Source organism: Ornithorhynchus anatinus, chromosome 16, assembly GCF_004115215.2.
Source record: "Ornithorhynchus anatinus isolate Pmale09 chromosome 16, mOrnAna1.pri.v4, whole genome shotgun sequence".
Classification (NCBI taxonomy): domain Eukaryota; kingdom Metazoa; phylum Chordata; class Mammalia; order Monotremata; family Ornithorhynchidae; genus Ornithorhynchus; species Ornithorhynchus anatinus.
Genome location: NC_041743.1, coordinates 32,175,700 through 32,189,596, shown reverse-complemented (window position 1 = coordinate 32,189,596; position 13,897 = coordinate 32,175,700). Strand labels below are relative to the sequence as shown.

The 13,897-nt window shown below is 42.9% G+C and overlaps 1 protein-coding gene across 1 annotated transcript in view; it reads right to left on the bottom strand.

Moving 5' to 3' along the window:
- SORCS1 (sortilin related VPS10 domain containing receptor 1) overlaps positions 1-13,897 on the bottom strand; it is a gene marked incomplete at its 5' end in the record, with an annotated part of 364,626 nt that overhangs the window by 83,549 nt on the left and 267,180 nt on the right. Inside the window, 3 exons of the mRNA XM_029080271.2 lie at positions 1,250-1,429; positions 4,678-4,767; positions 6,267-6,385. Coding sequence (XP_028936104.1) covers positions 1,250-1,429; positions 4,678-4,767; positions 6,267-6,385 — 389 coding nt within the window. The remainder of the gene's footprint in view (positions 1-1,249; positions 1,430-4,677; positions 4,768-6,266; positions 6,386-13,897) is intronic.

Below are 13,897 nucleotides of genomic sequence, written 5' to 3'. Positions count from 1 at the left end.
CTTTAAAAATGACCAAAAATAAATAGAAAATGAAAAAATCTCTCTCTAACTGACCGGGGCGTAGGTTGACAGTCACACAGGGAAAGGGCATGGGCTGTCTGCAAGATTTACTGTCAAGATTAAAAATGGAAAGGTTGGGTTTGCCTTACTTTTTATATAGAAGTTGAGAAAATACGTATTTACCAGGATAAGATAAATTATAATCAAAAAGATTTATTACCTACCTTATCGGTTCATTATCCCCCGCTGGAAGTTCTTCTCCTTGTCTAACCTAACCTGCTTCCTTTTCTATTTTCAAGGAACATGGGAAATCTGCTTACTTCTACCCATGTATATTCTCTTACTAGCTCTCCTTTCTGTTTTCTTTGGTTCAGACTAAGCAACATCCCCCATTTTCCTACTCTTTAAGAATTTCCACAGCTCGCCTCTGAGCCCTCTTTAACTTCTCCTGTGCCCTTCAATATGGCCAAAAGATGTCACAGAGTTGCTCTGGACAGTCATTAATTATTTCCTCTGACTCTCTCCTCCTCTTCCTGTTATCTTTGGTAACAGAGCCTAAAAAACAGAGGGTGTGGCTTGTTTAATGCATGGGTGGTGATAAGGGGGAGAGTCACCTGATCCTAGAAGACAGTACCATTAAGGACTGAAGGAGAAAACAAAAATGATTATAATCATGCTGGTATTTGTTGTAACAGTGCCAAGCACTGTTATAAGCACTGGGAGATACGAGGTTATCAGAGTGTCCCAGATAGGGCAAATTCACACAGCCGGTGGATGAGCAATTGATGGATAATCCACAGAGTTAATAATAATAATACTAATGATAATAGTGGTAATAATTGAGGTATTTAAGTGCTTACTATGTGCCAGGCACTGTTCTAAGCACTGAAGTAGATACAAGATCATTGGGATGAACACGGTCCCTGTCCCACATAGGGATCAGAGTCTTAATCCCCATTTTACAGACGAGGGAACCGAGGCCCAGAGTAGTGAAATCATTTGCCCAAGGTCACACAGCAGGCAAGTGACAGCTGGGATTAGAACCCAGGTTCTTGTGACTCCCAGGCCGTGCTCCATCCACTATGCCACACTGTTAGACAACTACTGAAGTGGGGAACAGTTGTTGTCAGGTTCTCTTCGGAAAAGCTCAGTGTAATTTCCAGTGAGGACCCGGTGATAATGTTGTCATTGGGTCGCCAAGCCCCCACTCCCCTGAAACAGAGAATCTTCACCTGGCCCTGTGACATACCTCATAGAGGTCAATCATGACATTGCCTTCAGGCCCTCGGCTGCTCTGGACGTTCTCCAGGGCCAGGGTGAAGTAGACCCCCCGGGTGTCTGAGATGTACAGATTGTAGGTATCGTTCTGGTTCCACTCCTGGACCGCCGCAAACACCTGGTTCTCGTCGGTGCTGATGACATGCATATCCTGGACAGAGACCAGAAGGGCAAGGAAGTTCTGTAGGCATTCTGGGTACTCCCTAAATGATTTTATAAGTTCTAGGAAGAAAATTAATCTAGAGTCTAAGGAGACATACCATAATAGACACCAAGATTGCAAATAATCATTTCTCTTTTGCATATATGCAAAATAATTAATTGATGAAGTGTTCATCAAAATTTCCGTTGACAATATTATCGAGATGAGCTCAGTTCAGAAATGTAATGGAAAGGGAAAAATTGGTGCAATTTAGATTCTTATTATATAACTTGAGAAATGATTTCTGAAATGAATCAGTCTTTTTTGAATTAATTGCTTTTACACATTCACTCTGCACAACACTGGTTGTATCCACAAAGCTTATGTTAGCTGAGGATGAGGAAAGGAGAAGGGACAAAGCTGGTAGACGAGGAAGATATGAAGATAAAGAGATCAAGACTGTCGAGTCATACTGAATGCATTTAGGTGCTTTACAAAAATGACAATAATTGTGCCAAGCACTGCATTGAACACTGAGGTAGCTACAAAATAGAGAAACAGCATGGCCTAGTAAAAGAGCAGGGGCCTGGGAGTCAGAAGAGCTGGGTTCTAATCCCGGCTTTACCCCCTACCTGTTTGACTTTGGGTAAGGAACTTCACTTCGCTGTGCCTCATTTCCTCATCTGTAAAATGGGGATTCAATACCTGTTCTCTCTACTAATTAGTGAGCCCCATGAGGGAGAGGGACTGTGTCCAACCTGATTAACTTGTGCCTACCCCAGTGCTTAGAACAGTACTTGATGCATAATTAATGCTTAAAAATCACATCATAATTATTATCATCATCAGGTCAGACACAGTCCCTCACCCACATGAGGTTCCTGGTCTAAGAGCTCAAAACATCTGTTTGCATTTCCCTATTTATCTTCACCTGATGAGGATGCCAGAAAAGAAAGCATAGCTAAAAGTATACATTGGACTCAGAGACAATGCCTAACTTAAAGCCTCCTATCCCTTCCTCACTCTTCTGAGTTACCAACTCTTTTGCCAGGATTGCCTTGGCCACAGCCTTTCAGGACTCGGCATAATGCAAGGGGAAGATTAAAGAATATATCAGCATGAAAGCGCTGTGGTCGTTTCAATTCTTTTGGACAGTCCAGCCCTTTGTTCATTGCCAATCAAGACAGCTCCCAGCTTTGATAGACAAGACCTCAATATATGCAATCTTGAATCCAGGCTGGGACCACTTCTGCTTTGAAGATGTAATGAGGTTGTAATGAAGCATCTCATCTCCTTAAATAATACACACTCACTTAAACCAAATAATGCATTCATTTGCTGCTCTGACTCCTATCTCTCTGAAAACATACTAAATTAATCACAACTTACGCTCCCCAGACCTCAGAGGTGATTGAGATATGGAGCACAAAGCATTTGGGAGAAGGAAGGTGGAGGGAGACAGGTGCCTCTGCTTTCAGGAATATTGCTTCCTCCTAGATTTTACATGTATTTACAATCTACTGATAGGGCAGTGCTTTTATCCTGGGAATTAATAGTGATGACTTCTACGGCCATCTCAATAATTGGTCTCACCTATTATTTTTAAATATACATTTTGAAGTTTGTTTCGTGATATAGATCTGATGGTACATAAGCCAGCCTGAGGAATTCTGTGTCCTAAACACACCCACTTCCTTCAACGAGGGCATTCTCTTGCTATAGCGAGACTGGAGAGATAGGAATGGGGTGGAGAGAAGTGATGGGAGAGGGAAACGAAGGGAAGGGCAGAAGAAAGAAAGGGAGTCCAGAGGTGACTCTATAATGGAAAACTCCAGATTTACCAGAGAAGCAATAAGCAATCCACAGAAGGAAAGATTGTGGGGGGGTGCTGGATTGAAGTCATGAGCTGTCCACTCAGAAGACTTAACTCTGGCCTGGCCTTGAAACCTTTGGTGGAACAGGGGTGGGTCACATCAGTAAGTTTTAGGCCAGTAATTGTGGATAAAATAGTTGGATATTCCTCACTCAAAATTCAAGTTAAATGATGAAAATTCCACTGAGGGGACCACCCCTTCTTCAAAGAAAGCAAAAATCCCTCACTGTGGTTTCTTGGACCAATTTAAAATCTGTCTCCCTTAACAGTAACTAACTGAGCAGCTTTCATCTGGGGAATGAATATGGTTGTCAGTAAAGGTCTAAGCAACAATTTGCTGCTGCTGAAGTATCAGGAAGATGAAACCAGTGGGTGACTGTCTCTGAATACAGTTCCTTCTCCCTTACAGATCTCCAAACAGAGACCCCAGTGCCTACATTCACATACTTTCATGTAGAGAAGCAGCTTGGTCTAGTGATTCGAGCATGGGCCTGGGAGTCAGAGGACCTGGGTTCTAATCCTGGTTCTGTCATTAGTCTGCTGTGTGATCCTGAGCAAGCCACTTCACTTCTCTGGGCCTCAGTGACTTCATCTGTGAAATGGAGATGCGAGGCCTATGTGGGACAGGGACTGTGTCCAACCTGCTTAGCTTGTTTTTGCCCCAGCACTTAGTACAGTGCCTGGCACATAGTAAACACTTAACAAATACCATAACCCCCCCCCACAAAAAACTAAGGTGAAGGCTCAGGAAACAAACATTAGAATGCCCAGTTCTCCCAAGGGAAAACTGAGGCAAAGGAAGTGCCCAAGATCCCATAAAAACCCAGTGCTTGGGGTCTTCCTTGTTTACAAACTCCCCAATAGCTGGTTCCTGCTCTCTTTCCCCCCAGAGAGGAACTCTACAGCTTAAAGCAGAGGCGAGGATCCCACGGATGGTATCCTTCCTTGCTTTGTACTTCGAAGTGACAATGGATAGATCCTAGAGGTCATCCATCTCCTGTCTGGAGAATCTGCCAATGGTGCAAATCTTAAAATTCCATAGTGGCCAAGGAAAAAAGCATTTTGTTTGGTCCCAAACAAGCCACTCCCCGTGATTAAAAGGGGTCACGAATTCATTGATCAAAATCTGACATCCCTTACCACATCCTTGAAAGGGAGTTGGAATCCTGAAGCTCACTTTTCAAAAGGAAAGGATATAAATACAAGTCTGCTAGCGTGAATGTAAAGGAATGGAGCAGAAGAGAAACATGAACCAGGAAAAGAAAGACAGGAAAGGAGAGAAACAGCACAAGAGAAGTGGAGGAGAAAATGAAGCCAAAAAGAGGGAAAGGAAGGGAAACTTGGCTAAATAAGATACTGGACTGAGCAAAGAGTACATACATACCTTGGGCAAGGAGTACTTGGGCAGTTTCATCTGGGCAAAGGCATTTCTCCGGTAGGACACATAATAATGTGGTCGACCCCCTGACGTTAGCTATGATATAAACAAAAAGGTTGTAGTTATGACCATTTTATATACATATATTTCCATAAAAACTATGAGGTAAGTCAGCACCTCTGAAACAAAAGCATGAATGATACAGGCCAGCAAACAAGATTTAGATGTTGTTTGACCATCCAAATCTACCTCTATGGCCAAAGATGGTTCTTCGGTCCTCACTGTGGTTCCCCAGCCTGGGATAGGTGTTAAAGTCTTTGGTCTTCAGCCTCAGAAAGAATTCCCAGTGTAACTGGCCTCTGAACAGACGGACCCAAGTTCCATCACACCCCATTCAGCCCAGATGATACAAGTCCATGATTTGAACACAGTTTCATAGGGCCAAGATCATCACCGAAAGAGTAATAGGGCTGTGTATTGAACCAAGAACTGAACTACTTCAAGTCCCGGACTTTGGAAAAGTCAATGGTCAATGTTACAGGAAGCAACCATGGTTTTGAAGGGTGTGACTGATGGCCCACCTAATGAAAAGCCCCTTCTGGGGCTGAAATTAACAGGGAGATATTGAGTAAGAGGGGAAGCAGAAGTAACAGTACAATAGGTACGATTCACAATCTCTTAAATGGACAAACTTTAATGTTAAGTAGCAGAAAATGTCACTGATAGAAACACAATAGCAGCAACAGCAGCACTCTCTCCTGAGAGGTCTGATGAACTCAGACCCAAAGAGCCATTTATAATTTTCCTTCTTTTTTTTTTTTGCCCTTTTCCCCTTCATTTTGATCCCTGAATGGTCACTGACACCAGTGCCATTTAAATGAATTTATTACATTTATAGGAATGGCACCCTACAGCATGATATACCCAGATTTTTTTTAATGCAAAGTGAAAGCAATACTACAAAATCATTTTTTAAAAAATGGAAAGGCAGCAATAAGCCCCTCAATCTGGTCCTTAAAGTCAGGCCGCCTCACACTGAAACTCTGATTCCAGTGATGAATTCTTCTGCTCTCAATTTGGGGTGAAAAACTTGGCTGGCTGCTGCTCATCTAAATTCATATTCTAATAACAGTCCATGCATGACAATAATGACTGATTACACTCTCCTCTCCTCTCCCATCCAGTCACCCCATCATCCTCTCCCCCCCGTCAAAAAAATAAATAAATAAAAAAGGCTGATTGGTCTACTGAACTCCTGGTATTCAACAGACTGACACATCATCCGCTTAAAAGCTGATGATAGGGGTGCTGCTTTGGAATGCACAATGAAGCGACCTGATTGGCAATGTGGATTATTCCATTGTGCATGCTTAATGCTCCAACCAGTACCTCCATGACCCTGTGATGATAAGGTTCTTGAGGCACAGTCGCAAAAGAACCAATTAGCATTCTGATGGTTTGGAAGCTCACCCCCTCCCCCTTCTACTGAAAATCCAGAGACTTCTTGGGGTGGGGAGAGAGCGGAGGGACAGAGAATGGACAGGCAGGAAGAGAGATTACTTTGAGCCCAATCAATAGAAGTGGATGTTTCACACCTGGACAAACACATAATCATCCTGGACAATCAGGGAGTCGGGGTCAATGTAGCCAGGGAAAGGTTTATTTCTGTTGGCTTCTGTGCAGTTCTGCATGCGGCAGGTTACGTACTGTGAATCTGCAAGGGAAAAGGGACAAAAAACACATTATACCTGCAATGGAAGCATCTCTATTCCTCAACTCCCTCATCATTTATCCACCTGTATCTTCTCCTGCAATTCAGTGCCCAGCTCATTACTTCTATTCTTATTCCCCTAAGGAACGTCACAGTATCCTGCTCGCTATAATTATTCCCTTCAGATTAAAAAAAAAAAAGATGTACAAGGAAATTGAAGGCATTGTGATTTAGTATTTTTCTTCAGTGAATACATCTCTTTTTCAAGCTCTTTACTTCTTATATCAGCTTCTGCCAAAAAGCAAAGGGAGAAAAAAAAGAAATTGAATCACGCCCTGATGTTTTGCAGGTAGGTGGCACTTTGCTTCTAATTTATAGAGTTTGAAAATCCCCCATTTTGCGGGCGGAGAAACTGAGTCACAGTTGGAGGAACAATGAATGACCGCCAACTCAGTCATCGATATAATATTAAGGCAGTGTAGTCTAGTGGAAAAAGCATGGGGCTGGGAGTCAAGAAGGCTGGGTTCTAGTTCCAATTCTGCCATTGATTTGCTGTGTGACCTTGAGCTAATCACTCTACCTCTCTGTGCCTTAGCTTCCACAATGGAAAAATGAAGGTAATAATAAAGGTCTTTCCCTACCTCATAGAGGCACATGAAGATTATAATAATGATATTATAATATTTGTTAAGTGTTTACTACGTGCTGAGCACTGTACTAAGCACTGGGGTAGACATATTACCATCAGATCAGACACAGTCCCCGTCCCACATCTAAAGGGGAGTGAGGACTGGTATTTAATCTCCAGTGTAAGGATGAGGAACCCGAGGAACAGAGAAATCAAGGGACCTGCTCAAGGTCACGCAGTGTGCAAGTGGCAGAGCCACAATTAGAACTCATGTCTTGACTCCCTGTTTTTTGCTCTATAAAAACAAGATAAAAAGGATAAGTTGAAATGAGAGAGTTGATATCATTCATGATAACAATTTTCCACATTAATTGTCTCAGATCACTTCATCAGGCAGAAGAGTCAATCAAGAAATGGAATTTTTGAAGTGGGTTCTGCATGCAGGGCAGTCTACTAATCACTTGGGAGAGTGAAACAAGGACAAGAGACACTGTCCCAGCTCTGAAAGGGATTGCAATTTAAATGGGGAGAAAGAGATATGAGATCAAGGAGGATGAGGAACAAAAATGTAGGAGACAGGAATATGAGAAGACTCAGAGGGAACAATCCATTGGTTTCTCCATATGTGCTTTTCCAAGTACACGTGTGGCTGACAATCTCTCTGCACCATGTGCATTTAAAGATAATTCCTTGCTGGGCTGATGGGTTTGCCATTCGCAGGGGTTAATGCTGTTTTGAATACCTCGGTTTTATTCTACATTTGTCAGTCTGTAGTGCTACACTGATGCTTCCGCCACTTGTCAGCTGTGTGACTTTGGGCAAGTCACTTAACTTCTCTGTGCCTCAGTTACCTCATCTGTAAAATGGGGATTAAGACTGTGAGCCCCACGTGGGACAACCTGACAACCTTGTATCTCCCCCAGAGCTTAGAACAGTGCTTGGCACATAGCAGCATGGTTCAGTGGAAACAGCCCGGGCATAGAAGCCAGAGAGGTCTTGGGTTCTAATCCTGGACCTGTCACTTGCCAGCTGCATTACTTTGGGCAAGTCACTTCACTTCTCTGTACCTCATTTCCTTCATCTGTAAAATGAGGATTAAAACTGAGCCCCACGTGGACCACCTGATCACCTTGTATCCCCCCCAGCAGCTTAGAACAGTGCTTTGCACATAGTAAGTGCTTAACAAATACCATCATTATTAATAAACACCATTATTATTATTGATGCTCCTACTCCTACTACTAATATGGCATTTGTTAAGCACTTATTATGTGCCAAGCACTATTAGTAGTAGTAATAGTAATCATATTTATTAAGCACTGTGTGTAGAGCAATGTACCAGATGCTGGAAAAAATACAAAGCAGGGAATTAGACACAATCTCCATCCCCTGGGGGCTCTCCTAATCTAAAAAGCACTGGGGTAGATGCAAGATTAACAGGTCAGATGCAGTCCCTGTCCCACATGGAGCTCAGAGTCTAAAGTAGAAAATAGAAAAGCTATTATTTAGCCCCCATTTTACAAGAGGGAAACTGAAGTTTAGAAGGGTTTTTAAGTGACTCGCCTAAGGTCACACAGCAGGCAAGTGGCAGAGCTGGGCCTAGAAACCCAGGTCCCCTGACTCCCAGATTCCAGTCCTTTCCTCTAGGCTACGCTGTTTTTCTAAAGTGAATCATTCTCCGTTTCATGCCTTCTTGGGTGGGTACTCAGTAGACCCATCACCAGTATACAACAGTGCTTGGGTGACTGACCCAAAGGTTTTCAATAATGCTCAGAGCAACTTCAATGATATTTCCTGAGGAAAGAACTTCCTGGTAGATCCAAAACATCTTCTGACTCTTCCAGATTCTCTTTTCACAGTCTCAAACATGGGGGCAAAGAACAGATACAACAGAACCGGCCCCATCACATTCCTTTACTCCAGTGGCTAAAGAAGGCAACCTCAATTCTGATCACCTGAACATGAGAAGCATCGTGGCCCAATGGATAGAGCATGGGTCTGGGAGTCATAAGGACCTGTATTCTAAACCCAGCTCCACCAGTTGTCTGTTGCATGACTTTGATCAAGTTACTTAACTCCTCTGTGCCTCAATTACCTTATCTGTAAAATGGGGATTAAGACTGTGAGCTCCATGTGGGACACGGACTGGGTCCAACCTGATTAGCTCTTATGTACCCCAGCACTTAGTACAGTGTTTGGATCATAGTAAGTGCCTAACTAATACCATAAAAAAATACCATCTTGAAGTGGCATAAGAATTCTGGAAAGATTCCTTAATAATTACAACAGGTCTGTTGATGGTGCCCAGGCTTTTCACAGGATTAACAAAGTTCAGTGGGCACCTTTGTGTTACCCCTGGACTTCTCCAGTGCCTTTCATACCTCAAAGAACACATCTGCTGGGCTGCAGTTAGGGCTAAAGTCACACTGCAATTCAGACAGACCATGTAAACAGCCCATGGCAAGGCATGATTCACTACATTCTTCAAAATATAGTGTCTTCCCAGAAAGATTAGGGCCAGAATCTTGCCGGCAATGTAAAGGTATGTCATAAATGAGTTGAGGAAGAGCTTGTGACCATAACGTAACGGACATTTAAATAAAACACAAAATGATCATGTTCAAGAAGAAAGGAGAGATAGCTTACTTGGGGGGTTTTGCCAGTTTCCATTGCTGAGGAATGTGTTTACCAACTCTTTTGTACTCACTCAAGCACTTAGTACAGTGCTCTGCACACAGTAAGTGCTCAATAAATACCATTGATTGATATCCCTTCCAGAGTTTTGGGGGGACAGACTGTTTTAAAATATTCACTGTGTTCTCCCTGAACCACAATATGACTTCAAATTAAAGCAGAATACATGTATGATCTTTGCGGTATGACAGATACATGAAAAGTACAGGGAGCGAAACCAAAATGTGAACGCTAGACCCACTGACCACCTTAAAGGTGCTGGCAACTACCGAGCAAATTTGGCTGCCTTAAAAAAATTCATATATGATGCATATGTACATGTACAATATTTTCACACGTCTTTAGAAAAATAAATATGTGTATGATACACAAAGACATCTATATTTCTCATACACGTGCATACACAGAATTTTTTTCTGTTATCTGGAAAATTTCTATAGGCAAAAGAGTAACCACTAGGGGGCACCATTCTCAAACACTCCAGCTCACCTGGAACGGAATGAAGAATCTTGCCTGAGCAAGTTCTAATAAAATAATGATGATAATGATAATAATAATAATGTTTATTAAGCGTTTATTATGTGCCAAGCCTTTCACTAAGCACTGGGGTTGGGACAAAGTACCTGTCTCACATGAGGCTCACAATCTAAGGACTAGGGGAAACAGGTAAAATTCTCATTTTACCAATGGAGAAAGTGGGGCACAGAGAAATTAATATCTTGCCCACGGTCACAAAACAGGCAAATGACAGAGCCTCTGACTCCCAGGGCCATGCTCTCTCCTCTAGGTTTCTCCAGGATTCGTTGAAAAGGTGGAAGGAGACGCAGTCATATGGACTCCACCTTTCTGGCAATCAGAAGGGAGGTCTGGCTATGCAAATAGAACAGCCTGGACTAAATTCTCAGGAAAGACAACCTTCTCCTGTCAATTTCTGTGTGTTTGTGCATCAATCCCTACTCAGTTTGGGTTGAAAGATTCATCTAATGCCACACAGTAATCCCAGCAGCTTTACCACTCTTTCTCATTTATTATTAGCATTTTCCATGACAATGGGCAAGGCCCAGTGAAAGAGTAGGGGTCTCCAAATCAGAAGACATGCGTCCTGGTCCCAGCTCTGCACAAATCATTAAACCTCTCTGTGCCTGTTTCCTCATCTGCAAAATGAAGATAATACCTGTTTCTCCTTACCTCACAAGGTTGTCGTGACATTAAAATGTGAAAAATGACATGAAAATGCTTTGGAAAATGAAAGTGCCAACACATTCAAGCATATTAAGCTGAATTGTCCTGATTTACAACCTCATCTGAAAGTGTCTACTTGAGTCAGCCCATGGCCTTTAATATCTCCTAGAGACTTTAGGGTAAAGTTGGGTTATGTCCCCATGGAGACTGTCACCTTGGGTTTCTCGCCACTTAGCTGTGTGACTGGGTAAATCATTTAATAATAATAATGTTGGTATTTGTTAAGCGCTTACTATGTGCCGAGCACTGTTCTAAGCACTGGGGTAGACATGGGGAATCAGGTTGTCCCACGTGGGGCTCACAATCTTAATCCCCATTTTACAGATGAGGGAACTGAGGCACAGAGAAGTTAAGTGACTTGCCCACAGTCACACAGCCGACAAGTGGCAGTGCTGGGATTCGAACTCATGAGCCCTGACTCCAAAGCCCGTGCTCTTTCCACTGAGCCACGCTGCTTCTCAACTTCTCTGTGCCTCGGTTACCTCATTTGGAAAATGGGGATTAAGACTGTGAGCCCCACGTGGGACAATCTAATTACTCTGTATCTACCCTAGCACTTAGAACAGTGCTTGGCACATAGTAAGCGCTAACAAATACCATCATCATCATCACCATCTAATCATCTTGGACCTGCACCAGCTTCATCAAGAAGCATCCTGGCTTCCTAGAGGTGATAACCTATTTTATGTTTCAATTTAGAGTCAAGCCTCTTTCCAGACCTCTTTAAGAGAGAGGTTAATTCTTTGAGAGGCAGCCCACAGATTGATCTAAGCTCCTAGGGAACGCAATGGATCATCTCACCAAGCTAGGCCTTTAATTCAGCCCGACTCCTGCCCACTGCAAGGGAGCCAGGACCACTATGGAAACACATATTTTAACCTCGTGCCAGAAATCCTGAGTTTGGCTGTCAGGGTGTTGTTCTCGTCTTTTATTGCTTTTGTTCTTGTCTTTATTGATATTGTTCTTGTCTGTCTCCCCCGATTAGACTGTAAGCCCGTCAAAGGGCAGGGACTGTCTCTGTTACCCATTTGTACATTCCAAGCGCTTAGTACAGTGCTCTGAACATAGTAAGCGCTCAAGAAATACTATTGAATGAAAGGGTGAGTTGAGTGGTGTGCGTGTCCATTACCCTGAACGTATGACTGCACCATAGCCTGCGGAAAGAGTACTAGCCTGGGATTCTGGGAACGTAATGATAATGATAATAATAGAATTAATAATATTTGTGATGTGCTTACTATGTTCCAGGCACTGCATAGGGTAAGTGCTGGGGTGGATACAAGCAAATTGAGTTGGATACAGTCCCTGTCCCACATGGGGCTCACAGTCTTAATTCCCCATTTTACAGATGAGGTAACAGAGGCTTAGAGAAGCTAAGTGATTTGCCCAAGATCACACAGCAGACAAGAGGCAGAGCTGGTATTAGAACCCAGATCTTGGTATTTGATATTAGCCACTCTCTCTTTCTCTCTCTGAATTTGCTACCCGAGCTTCTTGCTTCAAGTAGTCTTGCTTCTCCTCATCCTTCTTCATGGGCAATCTTCTCTGGAAATCCTGCCCTCTGTTTTTAAGATTCCCTACTCACAGCTCATTTTCAGAGTCCTGAAGCAGGCTGAGAGTAGCACAGAGAAGCAGCATGGCCTAGAGAAGCAGCGTGGCTCAGTGGAGAGAGCCCGGGCTTGGGAGTTAGAAGTCATGGGTTCGAATCCCAGCTCTGCCACTTGGCAGCTGACTGTGGGCAAGTCATTTCACTTCTCTGTGCCTCAGTTACCTCATCTGTAAAATGAGGATTAACTGTGAGCCTCATGTGAAACTTCCTGATTACGCTGTATCTACCCCAGCGCTTAGAACAGTGCTCTGCACATAGTAAGCGCTTAACAAATACCAACATTATTAGTGGCAAGAGCACAGGCTTGGGAGTCACAGGACATGGGTTCTAATCCCGGCTCCGCCTCTTGTCTGCTGTGGGACCAGGGGCAAGTCACTTAACTTCTTTGTGCCTCAGTTTCCTCATCTGTAAAATGGGGATTAAGATTGTGAGTCCCACATGGGACAACCTGATTACCTTGTATCTATCCCAGTGTTTAGAAGAGTGCTTGGCATGTAGTAAGTGCTTAACGAATACCATAATTATTATTATTACAATTGTGACTCACTGTTGCCCAGTGGGTAATTTGAAAGATGGCCCCAGAGGAGGAGAGTGTCTACAAAGCCTTCACCTGCCTGAAGAGTCCTGGATACAGTTCCTCTTTAATATCAATTTCCCTACTCTTAGAGAAAATGATGAATTCCGGAGGAAAAGCTGAAAGTGGTACCTGCTCTAAAGTGCTCCCAATTTGGGTCCCTTCTCCTCTTAATGGAAACACAAGTAATTGGTGGCACTTTATAACGAGGGACCAATCACTCTCATTTCCCTTGGGCTTTGCTGTAATAACTTTAAGTATGATGAACTCTTTCCAGAGTCAGTTCCTGTGGATTTATTTTGCAATTCCATAGGAAGTGTCTTATAATTTAGCATTAATTAACATCAATTAATATATGCAACTGCTAGACTTTAGAATTAATTTCATTACTTTTCCTGCACAGATGTTTTCCTTGCCATAGGTAATTAGGACATTATGCTTCTCTTTTCAAGCATCCTCAGTGTCTATAACAGCTGTTGCTCTGAATAATGTAATGACTGTTGCCCAAGGAAGTAGTTCTGTAGGCCTAGGAATCAGGAAGGGTCAGAGTACAGTCCATCTTGCTTCCCACAGGTGAGGATCCCAAATACAATATTAGGCAACTGATGCTGAATTTCAAACTAATTTAAGCCAAGGGGTACGTTCCTCTTTTCTCCTCTAGTGGGTTTTGTCAGAGCCACCAGCTTAAATGTTGAAAATTCAGGGGGAATGCTCTCCTTATGATATCTCTGGCTGATCCAAAAAAAAAAAAATCAAAAAAAAAAAAAA